The 23,924-nt window shown below is 43.0% G+C and overlaps 1 protein-coding gene across 1 annotated transcript; it reads right to left on the minus strand.

The window, feature by feature from the left end:
* Window positions 1-3,744: 3,744 nt before the first annotated feature.
* Window positions 3,745-9,931, minus strand: LOC148102639 (uncharacterized). The gene is made up of 5 exons (XM_087842663.1): window positions 9,877-9,931; window positions 4,401-4,712; window positions 4,227-4,292; window positions 3,998-4,129; window positions 3,745-3,809 (listed from the first exon to the last, which is right to left on the minus strand). Exons 1-5 carry the CDS (start codon window positions 9,929-9,931, stop codon window positions 3,745-3,747), a joined length of 630 nt encoding a protein of 209 aa, XP_087698789.1.
* Between the last annotated feature and the right edge of the window lie 13,993 nt (window positions 9,932-23,924).

Consider the following 23,924-nt stretch of genomic DNA (forward strand, 5'->3'; position numbering starts at 1 on the left):
AACAAATGCACATTTTACTCCGTTGTTTTTGGGGATGTTGATTAAAGAATAATACTCTATAATAATAATATGGACTCTTACCAGGAGCAGTTCAGAAAGAGATCAAATGAATACTAGAATAATTACATGAGCTCAGCTTATTGAACAGTCCCAGTTTCTCCTAATAGACCATTAAATTAACCCTGAGGAGTAAACAGCTGCTCCTTGTTCTCTGAATCACTCACAGCTCGTAGAGCTGCTACAACAATGACAGACACAGCACTCTTTCACTACTTCCTGTTTCCAGTTCAGTTTCCTTCCACCCAGAAAGAAACCTACATGGAGCTCCAGTTCCCCCCCTCACACACTCTTCACCCTGCTGCAGCATTCGGGCCCTCACTGCCAGACAGTTTCTTCTGTTCTCCTGAACACTGTTGCACTTTTCTATTGCACAGTTGTGTGTCTGTGTCGTTCTGTCTGGTGTTGCACTCTCTTTGTTTTTTGTGCACATTTTGCAGTTTTTGCACCACTGTATGTGGCTCTGTGTTGATCGTCTGTTAAATGTCTAATAATAACACATCTAATAATGCTGGAACACATTCTTGTGCTTTGCATTTACCTTCTGTTTGAAATAGATTCAGACACAGAGATGCAGAACGAGAACAGAGTGAGAGCATGTGGCTGACAGACACACAGAGCTGCCTGCAGAGATGAGGTAGCCTCATAATAAAGAGCCTGGAAACAACAGTCCAGTGCTTCTAATCAGACAGGATGTTACTGTCATTTAAACTCTATTCACTCAATCACATTCATGCAATGACTGCATGCAGCTTTTATTTAAAGGCCAAACATGAAGGCAGTTTGTAAGCGTTTAATGAGCGTATGTAAAGTTGAGTGACAGTAAGTGTTTTGGCTTTGTAGCTAATAAATCTCACACATAGATTGTGTTTGCACTGCACACTCCTTAAATCATCCCGGATAAGGAAACTGTGTCTGTGGTTCACCACATCACACACGTGTTGTTTCCTTTCTAACCTCACTGCAGAAAAGCTGCAGTTCCCTCTGCCAGAGCAGCACATGAACACATATGATATGCTGGAATATGCATTAGCCTGACCTGCAGTAGATTATTTCTGAGGAATCATAGAAAGCCATCCTGCTGTTAGCGGAAAGTACTCAGTTGGTCTGATACTGCCCTGCTCAAAGGCACTGATTCGTTTTTTATTTAAAAGTAGAATGGGAGGCAGAGCCTTCAGTTTTCAGGCCCCTCTTCTGTGGAACCAGCTTCCAGTTTGGATTCAGGAGACAGACACTATCTCTACTTTCAAGATTAGGCTTCAAACTTTCCTTTTTGCTAAAGCATATAGTTAGGGCTGGACCAGGTGACCCTGAATCCTCCCTTAGTTATGCTGCAATAGACGTAGGCTGCCGGGGGATTCCCATGATGCATTGAGTTTTTCCTTTCCAGTCACCTTTCTCACTCACTATGTGTTAACAGACCTCTCTGTATTGAATCATATCTGTTATTAATCTCTGTCTCTCTTCCACAGCATGTCTTTATCCTGTCTTCCTTCTCTCACACCAACCAATCACAGCAGATGGCCCCGCCCCTCCCTGAGCCTGGTTCTGCTGGAGGTTTCTTCCTGTTAAAAGGGAGTTTTTCCTTCCCACTGTCGCCAAAGTGCTGCTCATAGGGGGTCATATGATTGTTGGGTTTTTCTCTGTATCTATGAAGCGCCTTGAGGCGACTTTTGTTGTGATTTGGCGCTATATAAATAAAATTGAATTGAATTGAATCGTTTCGGCTCAAAGTTATTCACTGTGAGAAAAACTCTGTAAGCTCTTCAGTTTCACCTTCTCAGATGTCTGCAGCACAAATTCAGCAAAAACAAACGCTAGACACAACTTTCAGCTGAAAATGATGAAAGGCTGTTTGAAACAGACATCAGTGGAAACAAGCTGCAGACAGACAGCAGCAGTAGTGGTAAGAGGTCCTGTGCAGTGTGGTGGTAAAAATCTTGTATGATGTCAAACTCCAGCAGTTCTTTCTCAGTGATTTGCCTCATCAGTCCCAGGGAACAAGGAAAAGTAGAACACATCCACTTTGTGGTTTGCCCGGTGCCACAGCGTCATGACAGTGTCCGGGATCCTGGGGTTTCTCTGTGAATGTCACATTCCCGTGGCAGCGAGCTCGCTGCTTGCTCAGAAGTTTTTCGCTGTAAAAACGAGTTTTCTTCCTGCGCAGTGAACAGCAGACGCTAATGTTTTTGTGACTTTTTACAGAATCAAACAAGGTCAGTACTTCCACGCTTCATCTTCTGAGCTTAATCGTATAACAGTAGATATGCTGGTGACTTCAAAATATTTACAACAAATTTTTAAGTCGTTCTCGTTCCATCTTCAGTCTGTGAAGCTGTGCCAGCACAAACTGACGAGGTTTCATCTGCTGCAACGTTTTTATAGCATTTGAAAGTTTGAATCAGTGAAGAGAAAGACCACAGTGTGTTTATTTAATCTGTCCAACTCTTAATTTTAACAAACTAAAATATAAACAAAGGAAGCAGATCAAAAGAATGGATATAAATTATTTCAGTTTAAAACACACTGAGATTTATCAGTTTTTTCATCAGCAGGTTTTTGGTTAAATGTTTGAAATAAATTACTGTTTGGTTTGGGTGAGCTTCTACATACAGCTGGCTAACGCCGCTAATGCTAACCTAAGGAGCTTGGAAAGCGTCTGGACTTTGAGTCTGGACTCCAGTTTCTTGAAGACGTTTCATCTGAGAAGTTTCTTCAGTTCTAAGAGCAACTGATGGAAAGTCCCAGATTTGAACCCCTATGGGCGTGTCCTCAAGAGGGTCAATGACCTCCTATTGATCCTCTACCTAATCACAAGAGCCAAGCTGTGAAAACGGGGGATTGTGGGTCACAATCAGCCGCTGTGAAACCTCGCCCCACCATATCATGTGATTTCCTGAGGTCAAAAGGCCCAGGATGTGCTCTCCGAGCTCCTTAGACTACGGCGACCTGGATGACTGAGAACCTTCACAGATATATTGCTAATGCTAACGTATTCCAAGCTATGCTACATAGCAGCTAACTTCCTAAGCTTAGCTTAGCTAGCTTTGCCTCCGACATCACAAAATACTATTTACACAACATGACATCATCAAAGTGGATTCATGTCGAGCTTATATTAGCATTAGCTCCCATTAGCAGCACTGCTGCAGTAACTCCTGAGCTACAGCTAACCACAGAGGAAGTGAGTGATGCTAACTTCCAGGCTGATCTACAGACGTTCGTCCTATTTATTAAAATAAATAGATTAATCAACTAAAACATGCCAAATGTAAAACTTATTTAACCCAAAAATGTTAGTCAAAGGCGTGAAAGGTGTGAAAAGGGCAGAGGTCATGAACTCAAGTCAGTTCCCTTTGAGTTAGCCATCACTTGCTGCCTGTGTCAGTGTTTTGAATTATGTCTGTGTCCTCAGATGACCTTTAGTTTGTATATTTTTGTGTTATCAGACTGATTTCCAAAATCTGTGTCCTGATGAAGAAAACATTAAAAACCAGCCGCTGCTTGTTAGATGAGGAGATCCTCTGAGATTTCCATAAGTATCTATTAAAGGGGAAAAGTAAAAGTCTCTCCTATGATTTACACAAAGGTCACAAATAATGCCTCTGAATGGAGCTCAGCATCTGTATGTCTTTAACGGGGCAGCGTGCTGGACCTCCTCATTAAAGTTTTCCTCCTCAGTCGTGATTAAACTTGTGTTTCCTCTTCAGGAATCTTCCTCTTCCAGATCTGAGTGACAGTCCGACACTTTCCTGTGAAGAAGAGAAGACATGAAATGCTGCTGGTGGCTCTGGATCATGTGTTAAAGAGCTTAATGACAGTTAGGTGCTACTAATGTGAGTCAATACCAGTGTAATCAGAGTACTTCAGCATGTATGTGACTCATAATTTCTTCTAGCGTGACATCACAGTGTCAGACACATTTACTGTTCATACTGACGTGTGATTGGTTCCCGGTTTTTAACCACCAGCACAGTGAAGAGAAGAAGAGCAGCCAATCCAAACAGTCCACAGGGTATCCGGTGGTTCCTGACCTGTGGAGCAGTCGGTGTGTTGGGATCCGGCTCTGTCCCTGAGACAGTTTTGAGGAGCAGCAGAGACGTGACTGAGACCAGCCTGTACTTTTATTATGTGCAGAATTACAGTGAGCTGTAATGAAACACACTCACATGTAGGTGTGTCCGTCACACGTGTGTTAACTTCCTGCTGCTCAGATTTCCTCTCACTGTTATGGTCTGAAACATCCAAGCATTATGATATATTATTTCATTAAAAGCCTCTGAGCGTCACAGATTGGTATGATTTAATATTTCATGGGGTTATTCTCTGCTTGCTGTGCTCACCCACAACAGTCAGGTTAAAGTTTTGAGATGACACCTTTTTACTGAAGATCTGACCCTTGTAGAGTCCGCTGTCGTTGGCAGTGAGGGATCGAATCGTCAGAGATCCGTTTGCATCCAGCTGGAACTTTTCTGATGGTTTAGTTGATGTTCCATTATCATAGCTGATGATGACGTCGTCCTTTGGACCATAAGACCAGACAATGTAAGCGTCTTTGTCTACCTCGGTGGCTCCAATGTCCATTCGTACGTCCCCTCCAACCTTCCCCACCACTGGTTTATCATCACTCTGCCCACGAGCTCGACACACGGCCACTGTGAGAGAGAGCGGGACACAGAGTGGTGTTATGACTCAGCCCCGCCTGTGTCAGTGAACTCAAACCAGAGTTTGGAAGATACTCCACCGAAAATCACGCTGTGCTATTCAAACAACACGGTTTCTATGGAAACCACAAAGTTATTTTTCCATCATCAATTTGTTGACAAACTTTAATTTTCATTTAATTTCGACTATGAATCAGGACTCAAACATCATGGTGGAGTCTAATTACTCCATCACCGCTCCCCCACCCTGCAGAGGTGGCACTTCACTGTGCACTAAAAAGTGTGTGTGTGTGTGTCAGGGGAGCAAACTGCGACACGGTCTATATTTTGCTAGTAGGGGGCAGTGTTGTTCAAGTTACTTGAAAAAAGTAATCAGTAACTAATTACTGATTACTTCCCCAAAAAGTAATCCAATTACTTTACTGATTACTTATTTTCAAAAGTAATTAATTACTTAGTTACTTAGTTACTTTTTAAAAACACGATTTACAACCTGAATAGGTGATAAAGAGATAGATCTTTCAGCCCAATTCTATTTTTTCTACATAATCCATCATACAAAATGTAATCAAATGGAAAAGTCTCTTTTTAAAACTTGTTTTATTAGTTTTAATCTTTTAACTTTATGCATCAAGCAAAAATTAAATTATCTGCAACATTCTCTGACTGGAAGAAATTAGTTTAACATTTAAACCTATTTTCTGCACATTCCAGCACATAAAATAAAATATTTTGTGTGTTTACACTCAGTCTTTCAAATAGATGCAAGTAAAACACAGCAGAAAATAAATAAAGTCAAAGACTAGCGGTCCTGTTGCTCTATTTTCACCTGTAAAGCAGGAGTGGTGTAGGCGGAGGTTTACCCTGGTGCAGGTGTGCAGCGGTCAGTGGAAGAATCCGCGAGTTTCTCTGTGAGTTTCCCATTACGTCGTAGCTACTCGGTGCTTGTTTGGAAGTTTAGGGGTTTTTTTCGCTGTAAAAAGAAGTTTTCTTCCCACGCACAACGGACACTAATGTTTTTGTCACTTTTTATGGAATCAAACTCAAAGTAAGGTCAGTACTTCCACGCTTTAAACGCTGCACGCTCATACTCTCTCTGCACTCGATATATGATCCATTGTTGATCTGCACACAGCTGTTGTCACGAACGTCGCACTCGCTTACGTCACTGTCATGAGACATTCTCGCAAAAAAATCACGGTTTTAGTAACGCAGTAACGCAGCGTTCCTACGGGAAAGTAACGGTAATCTAATTACCGTTTTTGCAATAGTAATCCCTTACTTTACTCGTTACTTGAAAAAAGTAATCTGATTACAGTAACGCGTTACTGCCCATCTCTGGTGGGGGGGGGGGGGGGGGGGGGGTGCACACAGGCCCCTCACTGGTAACTTTGCAGATACAGATTGTGTGGAAAATGTCTCTTATGGAGGGAAAAATGAAATAAAATGACCAGTAATCAGTGAGAGGTCAGAGGTCAGTGTCCGGCAGCCTCGCCTCTGTCAGTGCGCCCCAGGGTGGCTGTGGCTACAATGTAGCTGCCATCACCAGTGTGTGAATGTGCGGATGACTTATCAGTGTATCATAATGGACTGTGATAAATACTCACTGATGCAGATTTTCAGTATTATTGTTTCTTTTAGAGCCGAGTCAGCGATGAGTTCCTGCTCTGTGCCACACAGTAAACCTCTGTTCTCTGTGGCTTTTAAGAAGCTAAACGGTTAGGAAAGAAAAGACGTGTTCTCTGAGGTGAAGCTTGTCACTGCCTCAGGCACCAAACAAGACCAAAGAAATCTGTTCATCTGCTGTTTGAAATGTGTGTCAAACTTCATGGTAGACTTCCTCCCACGGGACAGCAGACGAGAGGAACGCAGCATGACTCATCAAACAGCAAAAAGAGCAGAGGCATGACGCCATCTTTGGCCAAACTCCTGAAAAGCCAGCAACGTGCACCATGATGAGGCCAAGAGACCAAATATTCAAGCAAAGGCAAAGCAAAGTACACTAGTGTGGGAAACTGTGCTGAGAGAGCGAACTGGGGAGGAGCCCGGGACCACACAGGCCAGCACAACGCAGGGGGGACAAGATCACAGCAAAGAAAAGGGGAAGGAAGCCAGAACGCCACCCACCCTGTCCAGTGCCAGGAGAGAGACCTGCATGGTACCAGCGCCTCCACAGCAAACCATGCTGAGGAGAGAGGGAGACGCAAGTCTGGCAATGTTCACACACACCAGATTCAGGTGTGTGTGAACAGCCACACCCTGCTGCAGCTCCCCTTCATATTTCCTCCAAACACTGAAGAATCTGAAGTCAGGACACTGCAGCTTTAATCAGGAACCATGAGCAGGTTAGATTTAGGGTTACATGTAAAGGTATGAATAGATTTAATCACACTTTGCTCACACCCGTGCTAACACGTTAGCACCTGTGGTCAGAGACAGTGTTCTCTCCGTTATCACTGTGTAAACAGACTGTTGAGAAAAGGATTGTTGGTGTTTAAGTGGTGAACATTTGATTGTTTGTAGAGCACACAGTGACCGAGGAGACACCAGAGAGCAAAACATCTAAAATATGTGGCTGAATGAATCATACATGGTAAATGGCCTGTATTTGTAAAGCGCTTTTCTAGTCCCTAAGGACCCCAAAGCACTTTACATATCCAGTCATCCACCCATTCACACACTGGTGATGAAGCTACACTGTAGCCACAGCCACCCTGGATTTAACTCTGTGTGAAAGTTTACAGGCTTCAGTTTAAAAAAGCATCATGAAGAAGAGTTACTCACACATCACAGCACGAGCTGTTCAGAGACCTGCCCTGACTTGTCTCTGGGGAGGGGCATGTTTGTCCTTCTGTGGAAGTCTTTTACTGAGGACTCCACACCATCATCGTTACATCAGCTTCCTGTCAGCGACTGGTTTGATGAAAGGTGCTGTTGTTGCATCTCAGCAGTTTATCAGGACATTCTTCTGGTCCCAGTGGTCCCAGTGGCCCACTTGGCATGATTGCTATGCTTCACATCACAGTTTGCTATGTTTAATGACTCGGACAGATTATAAGAGTCCCATTGTTTGTTTAAGTCATGGTCCTGTTAGAGAGTCTCGTTTATCTGTGTGAGCTGAATTTTAGCTGAAGCGTTTCTGCCTTTACTACAAAAACAGCAGCAGGGCATGCTGGGAAATATACTACTGCTACTTCTCCTTTCTGTCGTTTGTCCAAAAACCCACGAACCTGTTGAAATAAACTATGTACAGTATTTTGAACATACAATACCAAACACACCCAGAAGAATCTTGAAATCCATCCAGTAAAACCTGCCTGACTACATAACAGCGCCCTGCTCACTGATCCACTCATCTGTTATAATAACACACTTACTCAGGCTTATTTTCTGATAGCTGTGATTATACACTCCTATTGTGTGAATTTATATTAATATTTATACAGAAATGTTTATTTTACATATACTGTAAATATCACATATTCTATTAATTCATTTATTAACAACACAGTTGATGTGCAGCTGGTGGCTGATGCAGTCTGTGTGTGTGTGACCTGATCAGGCAAACATGGCTGCACACTCAGGAGGGGGGCAGGCGGTGGCTGTGGTGTAACAGTTGAGAGTTTATTAAAACTATAAACTCTATTAAAACTCAGAGGATCAGAAGCATAAACTCTTTCATTTGCTTTTGTTTCTTTAGAATTTATTATTTGCTGCTGCAGTGTTGCTCTGACAGTCTGAAATACCCCGAGCATGTTTTGCACAACACAGAGATTCATGCACTTATTCCTGAACAGCAGCAGGAACAAGAAACAAAGTATTTGCACTGTTCAGATAAACACGCAGCACGCACAGTGTTACTCAGTCACAGCTGAACTTCCTGTCTGCAGTATTTGGGTAGGTGACCTTTTACCTTTAGGCAGGTTAAAAGCTGGAAATGACCCTGAGTATTTCCTATCTGCTGCACATGTTTGACATATCCAGATATTCCAGTCACAGTGAGTCACCATGAAGACTCACAGCTCACTGTGTTTGGAGAAGCTCCGTTATTTAAACGACTTTCCTGCTGCTGTGTTACTGTGATAAAGAGGCTCAGCATGCAGCATTACATCATCACTCCAGCAGCTCACCAGTTTACTCAGCGGTGCTCAGTGATCAGTTTCCACAGGTCACAACTTTAGCAGTTACTGGTTGGTGCTCAGTGACAGCCTGATTCCACACTGCAAACAATTACACATTTAATGCAGCCCAGCCCTCCTCTCTTTAGATTGTGTGTGTGTGTAAACAGGGGAATTTCCTGCTAAACTTCTTGAATCAGGGTGCACATGTGAGCACTGATCTGGTGTGGTTAGCAGGAAAACCTGTTTATCAGGGTGTGGTCTTACAGGTGTTCTCAAACAGGGGTACATTTTTTCAAGGACCTCTTTATAATCCTCATGCTGATAAAACAGTTTGCTTTATGATCACATGTTTCATTTGTTAACACTTAAAGACTCCCAACATGTTTGGGTCTTCCATCATTATGAAGGGAAGTCAAACTCAAAGTAAAATTTTAGCTGGGGTGGACAGACTTAAACATTTTACCAGTGTCTAATTAGCTCGATCCCAGATGAGGCACTCAGAACAACAGCCCGGAGAGAAACACATCACTTCATACTTTAGATGAAACAGCTGAAGCAAAGAGAAAAGATGCTGATCAAAACTACGTCTCAAAGACAAACAGAAGGACTCAGCACAGAGAAAATAAAAAGTCCCTTTCATAGTTATCAACAACACCATGACCTCAATGACAGACACACTCCTGACTGCAGGACCAGGTCTTATAATGACACTTAGTTTGACTCATTACACAAATAACACACAGTTACAGGCTGTCATCTAAAATCACTGAGTTATGTGTAGTTTGGGACAGAGACAGGTTTTCTGTGTTGAACAGCTCTGTGATTCAGCCAGAAGCTCCTGTTGAAAAGCTTCAGGAATCAAACTTACATAAAGCATAACCACACACGTTACTGTAAACACACATTAGTCCTCTGCACTAACATCCCAGCTGATGCAATGAACTCTAACGTGACCTGTTTGCTGTGTGAAAGTTTGACAAATACAGGTTTGTCTTTAAAAAGACAAAAGATGATGAAAAAGGAGAATTACTCACACAGAGGGACAAACACGAGGAAGATGAGGCAGCGCATTGAAGGAGAGCAGCTCATTCATTCACAGCAGCAGCAGAATGAGAGTGTACGAGAGACCTGCAGGTATATATGCACAAGACCCACCCTCCAATATACACAAGACCCGCCCTCCAATGTGACGATGTGATGGTCTGGGTGTGTGGCTGTAAAATTCCATTGAAGGTCTGGACCTCCCTGGTGTCCCGGTCCTCCAGTCCCACACTGAAACAATAACTTCCTTCAGCAGAAAGTAAGTAATGTGTGGGTCCTGTCATCGCTCACATGTATTAACCTGTCTCACAGTATTGTGTGAGCTCACTGTGTGAATGATCACAGTCAGCAACAGTCAGTTTACTGTCCACACATTCAGAATTAGTGGCTATAAAACACAAATGAATTTAAACAGGCTGAAGCGGTTTGAAGTTCTCAGTTTGTGGCTGTAATTTGTCCAGATGTTCTCCAGCCTGCACCGAGCAGCTCTCACACTGCTGAAGCACAGAGACGCATGTCCGGCTGATCCAGTCAAGACTGGTGTATACTCAGAGGATTTCCTCTCTTGCCCGTAAGATGTGTTATCACTGCTTATTCTGACTTTTAGTCATTTACAATCATTTAGAGACTTTTTTTTTTAACTCAAAATGATTGAAAGCATTTGAATTCTTTGAGTAACAGTGAATGATCTCCGTCTCTCACTTAGATCCAGGCCTCAGTGTCTGCGGGACGTTTACAGCCCTGATTCTAGAAACAATCATTAATGATGAGGCCTCTTAAAACTTTAAACCTCGTCTGTTTAAACGTTCCAGGTCTGACAATTTAGTTTGTGGGCAGATCAAAGTGAAATTAATCTAACTGGTTTTATATTCTCAGTGACCAACAGCTGATTGATGATGTGAGACAGGACAGAAGCAGCAGGATGAACTCTGAGGTGTTCAGAGACAGACTGTCTGCTCACATCCAGATAATCAGGCGGCGTTTCATAACACAGATGGACATTGACTCAAAACATAAAGCCAAAGTGACCCAGGAGTTTATTAAAGCGAAGAAGAAGAATATTCCTGATGCAGAGTCAGCTGATCGTATCCCAGTTGAGCATTTCACTTGTTGAAGACTAAACTTTGGACAGAAAGTCCCACAAACAAACAGCGACTGAGAGCTGCTGCAGTACAGATCCAACATGAGAAAAAAGAGAAGAGGAAGAGCACAGCGGAGCAGAGACTTATGCATGACTTTGCTTTCTTGAAGGAGGAAGCACTTTCTCTCTGCACTGACTGTTGTGTGTCCAAAATCTAAGCATGCACTCAAAGTATCAGTCACACGGTTATTTGTTTTTTTTAACTTGAATATGAAACATTATTTTAATACAGGTTAACGTTGCTGCTTTAACTGCCTGGTGTAAAAATCCCCTGAGTGGAGACACCGTCTCAGTGACTCATCCTCCGAGCAGCAGCAGCTCTGGGACCAGTTTGCAGATGTAATATTAGACTTGCATGTTTGCACTGTAATATAACAGCGAGCACAAAGTCCTGCTGCAGTTATTTCAAACTTGCTAGAAAATACAAATGAGACAAATCCTGATCTGATTTCCAAACATGGTTAAAAGTTTGAATAAGATAAACTAAAAAAAGCAGTAAAGAAAATGTTAATGTAAGTAGTAAATACATCCCAGTGCTGCAGTTTATGATTTCAGTAGTTTCAATAAATCCATAGTGTGATTAACACAGCACAGCGCTAAACAACAACACATGGCAGAGACCATCCACACAGAAATTCAATATCAATACTCAAATAAGAAATGACACATGATGACAGAGCAACAGTGAAAATTTCAAAATAAAAGTGAGAAAGGAAACTCCCACACAATCAGCCCCTGATGGTAACCACCCACGAGTCACCTGACCCACCAATACAGACTAAAGCCTGATATCATGTGTGGACACAGACACGCACAGCGAGACATCCAACAGCCAACAAGTACTCATTCCAAGTCCACTGCTGGGGGAGCATGCATGTTGTGCACAGTAATGTAAATTCTCCACAGCCTGAAACATACTCCGGGTGTTTTGTAATCATGTGATAATTTTCTTAGATGCATTTTAAATGTGACTGTTGATCCACCATCACACGTTAAAGAGACGTGTGAATTTTGCCTTTATGATAATCAGTATTAGTGATGTAAAAGTGTAACTTGTGTAATTAAACAGACCTTTAAACTCAGAATTCACAGTTTCTGTGGTTCAGGCCGTACTACAAACCCACACGTGTGCTCGGTGGTTTTCATTAGCAAAGAAAGCTGGTGCAAAGAACGAGGAGACGAAGCAAAAGCAAGAAAGTGGCCTCATGAGACCAAACACTGCTGATACAGATGAACCCATAACCAAGAGTCATCAGTCAGATATTCTTTATTCATTGCTGACTTCTAGAAACCACAAACAGATTTCAGGTTACAGTTTTTCTCAGTCACTTTGGTGCTTTTCTCACATCACTATTAACATTTGCAAAGCAGTTAGTGTATTTCTCAAAACAATTGGTGCAAACTGCAAAACCTAGTGGATAACCTGCCAAAGTGGGTCACTTGCTCCCTCCGACCAGCCTCATCCATTGTGATGCCGTGATTGACAACATGGCCAACAAGTGTTGCCCTAATTTCATTAGGAATCTGACTATATATTTGGCGTCTTCTCCCTCTTCCCCTGTTTTGTCCCCCCCCCTCGCATCCTCACCCCTCTTTCACGATGCTGACCTTCCATTTCTGTGTCACAGAATTGTAGAAATGGTACACACCATGTCCTGCTCAGTTCATACATGCTTGCCAATTGAGGGTTCATGGGATTGATCAATGAGTGGCTGTGAACAAGTGGCTTGTCGTTAGTTACAACTAATACTTCACACACCTCCTCGTCAGTGAAAGCTGAAGATCACCTGAGAGAAATTGTTCAATTTCGGGGACATTTCCAGGTAAAAAAAAAATTAATAAAATTTGCTTGACAAAATTTGAAAACAAATTCACCAATTTTGTATGTAATGACTCAAGCAATGAAATGAAGACTATTAGTTTTACTGGCAACGACTACTCAGCATCCAAAAGTAGACATAACATAAGCAAATGATAATGTTTTCGACGGCAAAGAATTGTATGAAAGCTACTGATACATGTCCAAGAGCATTTGCAATTTGTTCAGAGGAAGAAGAAATTGCTACTATGATGTGCACAAATCACTAAATTGTGTGGAGGTTGCACTAATGGGTTTGAGAATTTTCATTCTGATCTGAGAAAAGCACCAACACAACTGAGAAAAACTGTAAAACAAAATAAAAGGTTTAGATTGTTTGACTTAGTTGATTCTAAAGTGTAGAGAAAAAAGGATCTAAACATTAAGCGCTTGGAGGGCATGTTTGGGATGTATGCATATTTCCTGTTGAGTTTGGTTAGAAGCTTTAAATCCCACCACTATCCTGAAAATCCCCCGACAACCAGCAGACTTATTTTCTCATCTCAAGATGGGGCCAAGCTGGCTGTTGTACCCTTGTTTCTAGTCTTTATGCTGAGTTAAGACAAGCAGTTGCTCTGTATTGATTCATTTTTTCCATATAAAGGAAAAATATCCCTTCCATTAATCAAAGTACATGTGGTTGCAGACAAGATTTAAAAGAAGATTTCAAAGTGACGGTGAGAAAACAGAGCGATCAGTACAGTGTGAGAAAGTCACCACATCCTGCTGCGCTTTCTGCCTTTGTCCCATTTACCTCAACAGCTTCAATTGTAGATATTATTTCAGTGAGGGATCTGATGCACAAGGAGAGAGATTTCTGATTATTTACACAGATTGCTGGCAGTGCTGTCCCACAGTGACAATCAGCCAAGCGCATATCAGTTTTATTTACATAGGGTCTATTCACAACAACAGTTGACTCAAGGTGCTTTATTGTGTAAGGTAGACCCTACAATAATACATACAGGGAAAACCCAACAATCACGTAAACGTGTACTAGATTGGGATGCGGGAATCTAGTACATGTACACTAGATGCGTGCCGCCAGATGCAAATCTAGTCATTCACAAAGATGCGTGCATCCAGAAGCAAATCTAGTCAAACACCAAGATGCGTGCATCCTGATGCAAATCTAGTCAACCACAAAGATGCGTGCATCCTGATGCAAATCTAGTCAAACACCAAGATGCGTGCATCCAGATGCAAATCTAGTCAACCACAAAGATGCGTGCATCCTGATGCAAATCTAGTCAAACACCAAGATGCGTGCATCCAGATGCAAATCTAGTCAAACACCAAGATGCGTGCATCCTGATGCAAATCTAGTCAACCACAAAGATGCGTGCATCCAGATGCAAATCTAGTCAATCACAAAGATGCGTGCATCCTGATGCAAATCTAGTCAAACACCAAGATGCGTGCATCCAGATGCAAATCTAGTCAATCACAAAGATGTGTGCATCCAGATGCAAATCTAGTCAATCACAAAGATGCGTGCATCCTGATGCAAATCTAGTCAAACACCAAGATGCGTGCATCCTGATGCAAATCTAGTCAACCACAAAGATGCGTGCATCCAGATGCAAATCTAGTCAATCACAAAGATGCGTGCATCCTGATGCAAATCTAGTCAACCACAAAGATGCGTGCATCCTGATGCAAATCTAGTCAACCACAAAGATGCGTGCATCCTGATGCAAATCTAGTCAACCACCAAGATGCGTGCATCCAGATGCAAATCTAGTCAAATACCAAGATGCGTGCATCCAGATGCAAATCTAGTCAATCACAAAGATGCGTGCATCCTGATGCAAATCTAGTCAACCACAAAGATGCGTGCATCCTGATGCAAATCTAGTCAACCACCAAGATGCGTGCATCCAGATGCAAATCTAGTCAAATACCAAGATGCGTGCATCCTGATGCAAATCTAGTTAATCACAAAGATGCGTGCATCCTGATGCAAATCTAGTCAACCACAAAGATGCGTGCATCCTGATGCAAATCTAGTCAACCACAAAGATGCGTGCATCCTGATGCAAATCTAGTCAACCACAAAGATGCGTGCCGCCAGATGCAAATCTAGTCAAACACCAAGATGCGTGCATCCTGATGCAAATCTAGTCAAACACCAAGATGCGTGCATCCTGATGCAAATCTAGTCAAACACCAAGATGCGTGCATCCAGATGCAAATCTAGTCAAACACCAAGATGCGTGCATCCAGATGCAAATCTAGTCAAACACCAAGATGCGTGCATCCTGATGCAAATCTAGTCATTCACAAAGATGCGTGCATCCAGATGTAAATCTAGTCAAACTCCAAGATGCGTGCATCCTGATGCAAATCTAGTCATTCACAAAGATGCGTGCATCCAGATGCAAATCTAGTCATTCACAAAGATGCGTGCATCCTGATGCAAATCTAGTCAAACACCAAGATGCGTGCATCCTGATGCAAATCTAGTCATTCACAAAGATGCGTGCATCCAGATGCAAATCTAGTCATTCACAAAGATGCGTGCATCCTGATGCAAATCTAGTCAAACACCAAGATGCGTGCATCCTGATGCAAATCTAGTCATTCACAAAGATGCGTGCATCCTGATGCAAATCTAGTCAAACACCAAGATGCGTGCATCCTGATGCAAATCTAGTCATTCACAAAGATGCGTGCATCCTGATGCAAATCTAGTCAACCACAAAGATGCGTGCATCCTGATGCAAATCTAGTCAATCACAAAGATGCGTGCATCCTGATGCAAATCTAGTCAATCACAAAGATGCGTGCATCCTGATGCAAATATAGTCAACCACAAAGATGCGTGCATCCTGATGCAAATCTAGTCAATCACAAAGATGCGTGCCGCCAGATGCAAATCTAGTCAACCACAAAGATACGTGCATCCTGATGCAAATCTAGTCAACCACAAAGATGCGTGCCGCCAGATGCAAATCTAGTCAACCACAAAGATACGTGCATCCTGATGCAAATCTAGTCAACCACAAAGATGCGTGCATCCTGATGCAAATCTAGTCAACCACAAAGATGCGTGCATCCTGATGCAAATCTAGTCAAACACAAAGATGCGTGCCGCCAGATGCAAATCTAGTCAACCACAAAGATACGTGCATCCTGATGCAAATCTAGTCAACCACAAAGATGCGTGCATCCTGATGCAAATCTAGTCAAACACAAAGATGCGTGCCGCCAGATGCAAATCTAGTCAACCACAAAGATACGTGCATCCTGATGCAAATCTAGTCAAACACCAAGATGCGTGCATCCTGATGCAAATCTAGTCAAACACAAAGATGCGTGCCGCCAGATGCAAATCTAGTCAACCACAAAGATACGTGCATCCTGATGCAAATCTAGTCAACCACAAAGATGCGTGCCGCCAGATGCAAATCTAGTCAACCACAAAGATGCGTGCCGCCAGATGCAAATCTAGTCAACCACAAAGATGCGTGCATCCTGATGCAAATCTAGTCAAACACAAAGATGCGTGCCGCCAGATGCAAATCTAGTCAACCACAAAGATGCGTGCATCCTGATGCAAATCTAGTCAAACAACAAGATGCGTGCATCCTGATGCAAATCTAGTCAACCACAAAGATGCGTGCATCCAGATGTAAATCTAGTCAAACACAAAGATGCGTGCATCCTGATGCAAATCTAGTCAAACACAAAGATGCGTGCATCCTGATGCAAATCTAGTCAAACACAAAGATGCGTGCATCCTGATGCAAATCTAGTCAAACACAAAGATGCGTGCATCCTGATGCAAATCTAGTCAAACACAAAGATGCGTGCCGCCAGATGCAAATCTAGTCAACCACAAAGATGCGTGCATCCTGATGCAAATCTAGTCAAACACCAAGATGCGTGCATCCTGATGCATATCTAGTCAACCACAAAGATGCGTGCATCCTGATGCAAATCTAGTCAAACACCAAGATGCGTGCATCCTGATGCAAATCTAGTCATTCACAAAGATGCGTGCATCCTGATGCAAATCTAGTCAAACACCAAGATGCGTGCATCCTGATGCAAATCTAGTCAACCACAAAGATGCGTGCATCCTGATGCAAATCTAGTCAAACACAAAGATGCGTGCCGCCAGATGCAAATCTAGTCAAACACCAAGATGCGTGCATCCTGATGCAAATCTAGTCATTCACAAAGATGCGTGCATCCTGATGCAAATCTAGTCATTCACAAAGATGCGTGCATCCTGATGCAAATCTAGTCAAACACCAAGATGCGTGCATCCTGATGCAAATCTAGTCAACCACAAAGATGCGTGCATCCTGATGCAAATCTATTCAAACACAAAGATGCGTGCATCCTGATGCAAATCTAGTCAAACACAAAGATGCGTGCCGCCAGATGCAAATCTAGTCAACCACAAAGATGCGTGCATCCTGATGCAAATCTAGTCAAACACCAAGATGCGTGCATCCTGATGCAAATCTAGTCAACCACAAAGATGCGTGCATCCTGATGCAAATCTAGTCAAACACCAAGATGCGTGCATCCTGATGCAAATCTAGTCATTCACAAAGATGCGTGCATCCAGATGCAAATCTAGTCATTCACAAAGATGCGTGCATCCTGATGCAAATCTAGTCAAACACCAAGATGCGTGCATCCTGATGCAAATCTAGTCAAACACCAAGATGCGTGCATCCTGATGCAAATCTAGTCATTCACAAAGATGCGTGCATCCAGATGCAAATCTAGTCATTCACAAAGATGCGTGCATCCTGATGCAAATCTAGTCAAACACCAAGATGCGTGCATCCTGATGCAAATCTAGTCATTCACAAAGATGCGTGCATCCTGATGCAAATCTAGTCAACCACAAAGATGCGTGCCGCCAGATGCAAATCTAGTCAACCACAAAGATGCGTGCATCCTGATGCAAATCTAGTCAACCACAAAGATGCGTGCATCCTGATGCAAATCTAGTCAATCACAAAGATGCGTGCCGCCAGATGCAAATCTAGTCAACCACAAAGATACGTGCATCCTGATGCAAATCTAGTCAACCACAAAGATGCGTGCCGCCAGATGCAAATCTAGTCAACCACAAAGATACGTGCATCCTGATGCAAATCTAGTCAACCACAAAGATGCGTGCATCCTGATGCAAATCTAGTCAAACACAAAGATGCGCACCGCCAGATGCAAATCTAGTCAACCACAAAGATGCGTGCATCCTGATGCAAATCTAGTCAACCACAAAGATGCGTGCCGCCAGATGCAAATCTAGTCAACCACAAAGATGCGTGCCGCCAGATGCAAATCTAGTCAACCACAAAGATACGTGCATCCTGATGCAAATCTAGTCAACCACAAAGATACGTGCATCCTGATGCAAATCTAGTCAAACACAAAGATGCGTGCATCCTGATGCAAATCTAGTCAAACACAAAGATGCGTGCCGCCAGATGCAAATCTAGTCAACCACAAAGATACGTGCATCCTGATGCAAATCTAGTCAACCACAAAGATGCGTGCCGCCAGACGCAAATCTAGTCAACCACAAAGATGCGTGCCGCCAGATGCAAATCTAGTCAACCACAAAGATGCGTGCATCCTGATGCAAATCTAGTCAAACACAAAGATGCGTGCCGCCAGATGCAAATCTAGTCAACCACAAAGATGCGTGCCGCCAGATGCAAATCTAGTCAACCACAAAGATGCGTGCATCCTGATGCAAATCTAGTCAAACACCAAGATGCGTGCATCCTGATGCAAATCTAGTCAACCACAAAGATGCGTGCATCCTGATGCAAATGTAGTCAAACACAAAGATGCATGCATCCTGATGCAAATCTAGTCAAACACAAAGATGCGTGCCGCCAGATGCAAATCTAGTCAACCACAAAGATGCGTGCATCCTGATGCAAATCTAGTCAAACACCAAGATGCGTGCATCCTGATGCAAATCTAGTCAACCACAAAGATGCGTGCATCCTGATGCAAATCTAGTCAAACACCAAGATGCGTGCATCCTGATGCAAATCTAGTCATTCACAAAGATGCGTGCATCCTGATGCAAATCTAGTCAAACACCAAGATGCGTGCATCCTGATGCAAATCTAGTCAACCACAAAGATGCGTGCATCCTGATGCAAATCTAGTCAAACACAAAGATGCGTGCATCCTGATGCAAATCTAGTCAAACACCAAGATGCGTGCATCCTGATGCAAATCTAGTCATTCACAAAGATGCGTGCATCCTGATGCAAATCTAGTCAAACACAAAGATGCGTGCATCCAGATGCAAATCTAGTCATTCACAAAGATGCGTGCATCCTGATGCAAATCTAGTCAAACACCAAGATGCGTGCATCCTGATGCAAATCTAGTCAACCACAAAGATGCGTGCATCCTGATGCAAATCTAGTCAAACACAAAGATGCGTGCATCCTGATGCAAATCTAGTCAAACACAAAGATGCGTGCATCCTGATGCAAATCTAGTCAAACACCAAGATGCGTGCATCCAGATGCAAATCTAGTCAAACACAAAGATGCGTGCCGCCAGATGCAAATCTAGTCAACCACAAAGATGCGTGCATCCTGATGCAAATCTAGTCAAACACAAAGATGCGTGCCGCCAGATGCAAATCTAGTCAACCACAAAGATGCGTGCATCCTGATGCAAATCTAGTCAAACACCAAGATGCGTGCATCCTGATGCAAATCTAGTTAACCACAAAGATGCGTGCATCCTGATGCAAATCTAGTCAAACACCAAGATGCGTGCATCCTGATGCAAATCTAGTCAACCACAAAGATGCGTGCATCCTGATGCAAATCTAGTCAAACACAAAGATGCGTGCATCCTGATGCAAATCTAGTCAAACACAAAGATGCGTGCATCCTGATGCAAATCTAGTCAACCACAAAGATGCGTGCATCCTGATGCAAATCTAGTCAAACACAAAGATGCATGCATCCTGATGCAAATCTAGTCAAACACCAAGATGCGTGCATCCAGATGCAAATCTAGTCAACCACAAAGATGCCAGCATCCAGATGCAAATCTAGTCAAACACCAAGATGCGTGCATCCAGATGCAAATCTAGTCAAACACCAAGATGCGTGCATCCAGATGCAAATCTAGTCAAACACCAAGATGCGTGCATCCAGATGCAAATCTAGTCAACCACAAAGATGCCAGCATCCAGATGCAAATCTAGTACACCCATCTAGTAGATGTGCACTAGAAGGGTGTACAAGATACACAGAACGTGTACCGGTAAGGCGTGTACTAGATGCAAATCTAGTACACTTATCTAGTGTACGTGTACTAGATTTGCATCTAGTGCGTTTGTACTAGATGTGTGAATCCAGATGCAAACTTAGTACACCCATCAAGGGCTACGTCCACACTAATGTGTTTTTGTTTGAAAACGCATCGTTTTCCCTCCGTTTTTGCCTCCCATCCACACTGAGATGGTGTTTTTGCTGAAGGAAAATGCTGCATTTTGAAAACGCTCTCTGAAATGCATACATTTGAAAACAGTGATTTTGCATCGCAGTGTGGACAGTGAAAACTGAGACATTTTGAAAATGATGACACATTTTAGGCATGTGATGCAGTCAAGTGACCAATTAAATTAAGATAGCGGAGGGCATTATACAGCAGTTGTTTTGACAGCCCTATTAAAGATTAATATCACTTTGTACAAGCTTCAGATAGCTTTTCTTCAAATTATTTAATTCTCAATTGCCTTCGCAATTTTGTGTTACTCGCAGCAACAACTCCACCTCATTGTTAGTCCATTTAAAAAACTCTGTGCTTTTCCTTGACATTTTTCCGCGACGTTTCAAAGACCTGGAAAGTAAATAAGCGGCAGACAGAAATGAGGCAGGTCGAATGGTCTGTGTTACGAGCACGAGCTGTTCACACCTCAGAGTGTTCAGAGCAGCAGCACCAACGACACTGACCTGAGGCATGCCTTTTAAGGTACACCCCACCCTGCCTTTCCTTTTCTCTGGGGAGGGGCATATTTGTCCTTGTGTGTGTGTCCTGTATTGTTACATCAGCTTGATGTCAGCAGGCTTGGTTTGATGAAAGGCGCTGTAGTTACATCTCAGCAGCTTATCTTGGAAATTACTCCGGTCCCAGTGGCTCACTTGGCATGATTATTAGAAGGATCTCTCTAATTGTTCTGATAAACAATCAGGCACATCTGACTCGTGTACAGTGTGTGATTCCCAAAGAAAGTGTGCTGTGCCTCAAACATGTAGCACACTCAGCACGCACAAAGTTCTTTGTTACTCAGTCACAGCTGAACTTCCTGTCTGCAGTATTTGGGTAGGTGACCTTTTGCTTTTAGGCAGGTTAAAAGCTGGAAATGACCCTGAGTATTTCCTATCTGCTGCACATGTTTGACATATCCAGATATTCCAGTCACAGTGAGTCACCATGAAGACTCACAGCTCACTGTGTTTGGAGAAGCTCCGTTATTTAAACGACTTTCCTGCTGCTGTGTTACTGTGATAAAGAGGCTCAGCATGCAGCATTACATCATCACTCCAGCAGCTCACCAGTTTACTCAGCGGTGCTCAGTGATCAGTTTCCACAGGTCACAACTTTAGCAGTTACTGGTTGGTGTTCAGTGACAGCCTGATTCCACACTGCAAACATCAAGGTTTAAGAAAGAAGGAAAAGAGAGGAGGCCGATTCCTAAGCAGCAGTGTCTCCGGGAATAATGCGCTCTTATATTTTAATCTTTGTCCTGTTACAAGCTGAGCGGCTGAGCCATAAAGTCAGACTCTTTTTAATGGCTGTCATTCACTGACACACAGCATGTCAGCGTGCTGCACACAGTAATCGTCTGAAGCTGACTCAGCCTTTATGATCCAGCAGCTTTCACTCTCAGGAAGCTTTTAAGACTTCCTAAGTCTTCCTCTTTTCCTCGTGCCAATCGGAAATCTACCTCAGATACAAGAAGCCGACAGAGAACATTTACAATCATCATCAGGCACTTCTTCACAGACAAACTTGTAACACTTTTATCCACACTGACCGACCCACTGACAGAGGCCCACTGTCACACAGAGGGAGCTGTGCTCTGTCCGTTGGTTAAACCCGCTTCAATCTGGAGTCAGCAGCTCGTGTGTGGCTCATTATTCAGCTGATTATCTCCTGTATCTGATATGAACTTGGCTCCTAATGACACATTTATCATCTACACTTATTGTGTGATGTGACCTGATCAGATCAGTCACGGCTGCTCTGTAAACTCTGTTTATAAAAGTAAGCAGCTGATTGAAACCAGTGCTTTATAAACTAGAGTGGACATCACGGGGGATCTCTGACAGCTCCTCAGTCACATCATTATGTGCACCGTGGGCTCACCACCAGCCAGACTGAAGCCATTCATTGTTCCTGCAGCAGTGTGTGAGCCTCAGGTCACAACAGGCACAGAGCTGGTATGAAAAGTTAATGTTTAAACAATCAGCTGCTGAAAGCAGTGTTTGGATTGAAACTGCCTGAAGCTAGTTTAATTTAATTGTACACATATTTAAATGTTTGATCATGTTTAAGACCAGCAGTGAGACAGGAGACGACATGAAGCCATGGAGAGTGACCACAGCAGGAGAAACGAGTTAACATCAGTGTGTGAGATAAAACTGTAACGTTTCCTGCTAACCCGTCTCACAGGTGCAGTAAACAGCAGGCTTCCTACATCAGGACATAATAAATATAACCTAAAATCAGGTAACACAGCCTGGGACAATAACAGCACGGGACTTCCATACGTCCGTGTTTTTCAGTAACTGATCATCAGCAGGTGTGTTTTAGAGTCAAACAGCCATCTGTCTGGCAACAGAACTATGAAAGAGTTTGGACTTTCTTTTCACCAGGACTTTATAAAAGGAATTAGGATTTTCCTGCTTTGTGAGGGTAAACATGTCATTGCCAGCCTGAGGAATATCAGGGAGGTGTCCAAAAACCCTCCCACGCTCAGTGTCACTGATCTCCAGAGAGATCTCCTCTTCAAACTTGTGAGCGAGTCACTCATCCATGAACTGGGACAAAAATGTTGGACACTTGTTCCTCACTATCATCAGTGTTGGGAAGGTTACTTTTAAAATGTATTCCATTACAGATTACAGATTACATGCCCCAAAATGTATTCTGTAACGTATTCCGTTACGTTACTCAATGAGAGTAACGTATTCTGAATACTTTGGATTACTTAATATATTATCATGCTGTTTACAACTACATGAATGTACTATTGCTGTGATTTATTACTGTTACTGAAGGTCCGCGGCTCCGAACCGTAGTAAAGGGACCTCTGGCTAATACGGTGGGTTCTGTGTCGGCTCGTAGCTGAAAACTAGCTTTACTTTGTTGTCTGGGTCAACTTTGCTAGCAGAGACAGAGAGAGGCGTTGAAAGGCTGCTCCAACAGAACTTATTGTTTTTGGAGGAAAACACGAACACGGTGTACAGTCGAGTCTTAATAGCTTACTTACAACTGGGCTCGTCAGGCACTCTTCTTGGCTGCAGTGGTTATTATTATATTTACATGCTTCCAGCTCCCGTTTCTGCTCGATGACAGCTCGTACTTTTCCTTTTTCTCCCTCCCTCGCTCACAGACACATAACGGGTATGGCAGTCCATTCTCCCTGCAGCACGGACTACACTGCCCATGATGCTACATTCTTTAGAGCTATACCTGTAGCATTCTGCCTGTTAGCTTAGCACAACAACAACAAAAAGGTCTCCCTCACCCAGGAAACACGCAGAGAGAGAGCGTCACCCTGTAACTATGGCAACCGTAACGCTGCCTGGAACAACAGAACGTAGCTGTCAAACAAAACCCAAACAGTCCTGACCCGCCACAATATGAAACAGGGAAGTACCGCCGTGTAATCCATTTATTTCAACAAAGTAACTGTATTCTAAATACCACCTTTTTAAACGGTAACTGTAACGGAATACAGTTACTCATATTTTGTATTTTAAATACGTAACGGCGCTACAGGTATTCCGTTACTCCCCAAC

The sequence above is a fragment of the Neolamprologus brichardi genome, chromosome 6 (genome assembly GCF_056152115.1).
Source record: "Neolamprologus brichardi isolate AB-2024 chromosome 6, ASM5615211v1, whole genome shotgun sequence".
Classification (NCBI taxonomy): Eukaryota; Metazoa; Chordata; class Actinopteri; order Cichliformes; family Cichlidae; genus Neolamprologus; species Neolamprologus brichardi.

Excerpts from the sequence above, each read along its gene's own strand:
- LOC148102639 (XM_087842663.1), bottom strand. The coding sequence starts at position 9,931 with ATGAGCTGCTCTCCTTCAATGCGCTGCCTCATCTTCCTCGTGTTTGTC. Across the intron at positions 4,713-9,876 it reads CCTCGTGTTTGTCCCTCTGT|TGGCCGTGTGTCGAGCTCGT; the intron begins GTGAGTAATTCT and ends TCTCTCTCACAG. Across the intron at positions 3,810-3,997 it reads AAACCGGGAACCAATCACAC|GAAAGTGTCGGACTGTCACT; the intron begins GTCAGTATGAAC and ends TCTTCTTCACAG.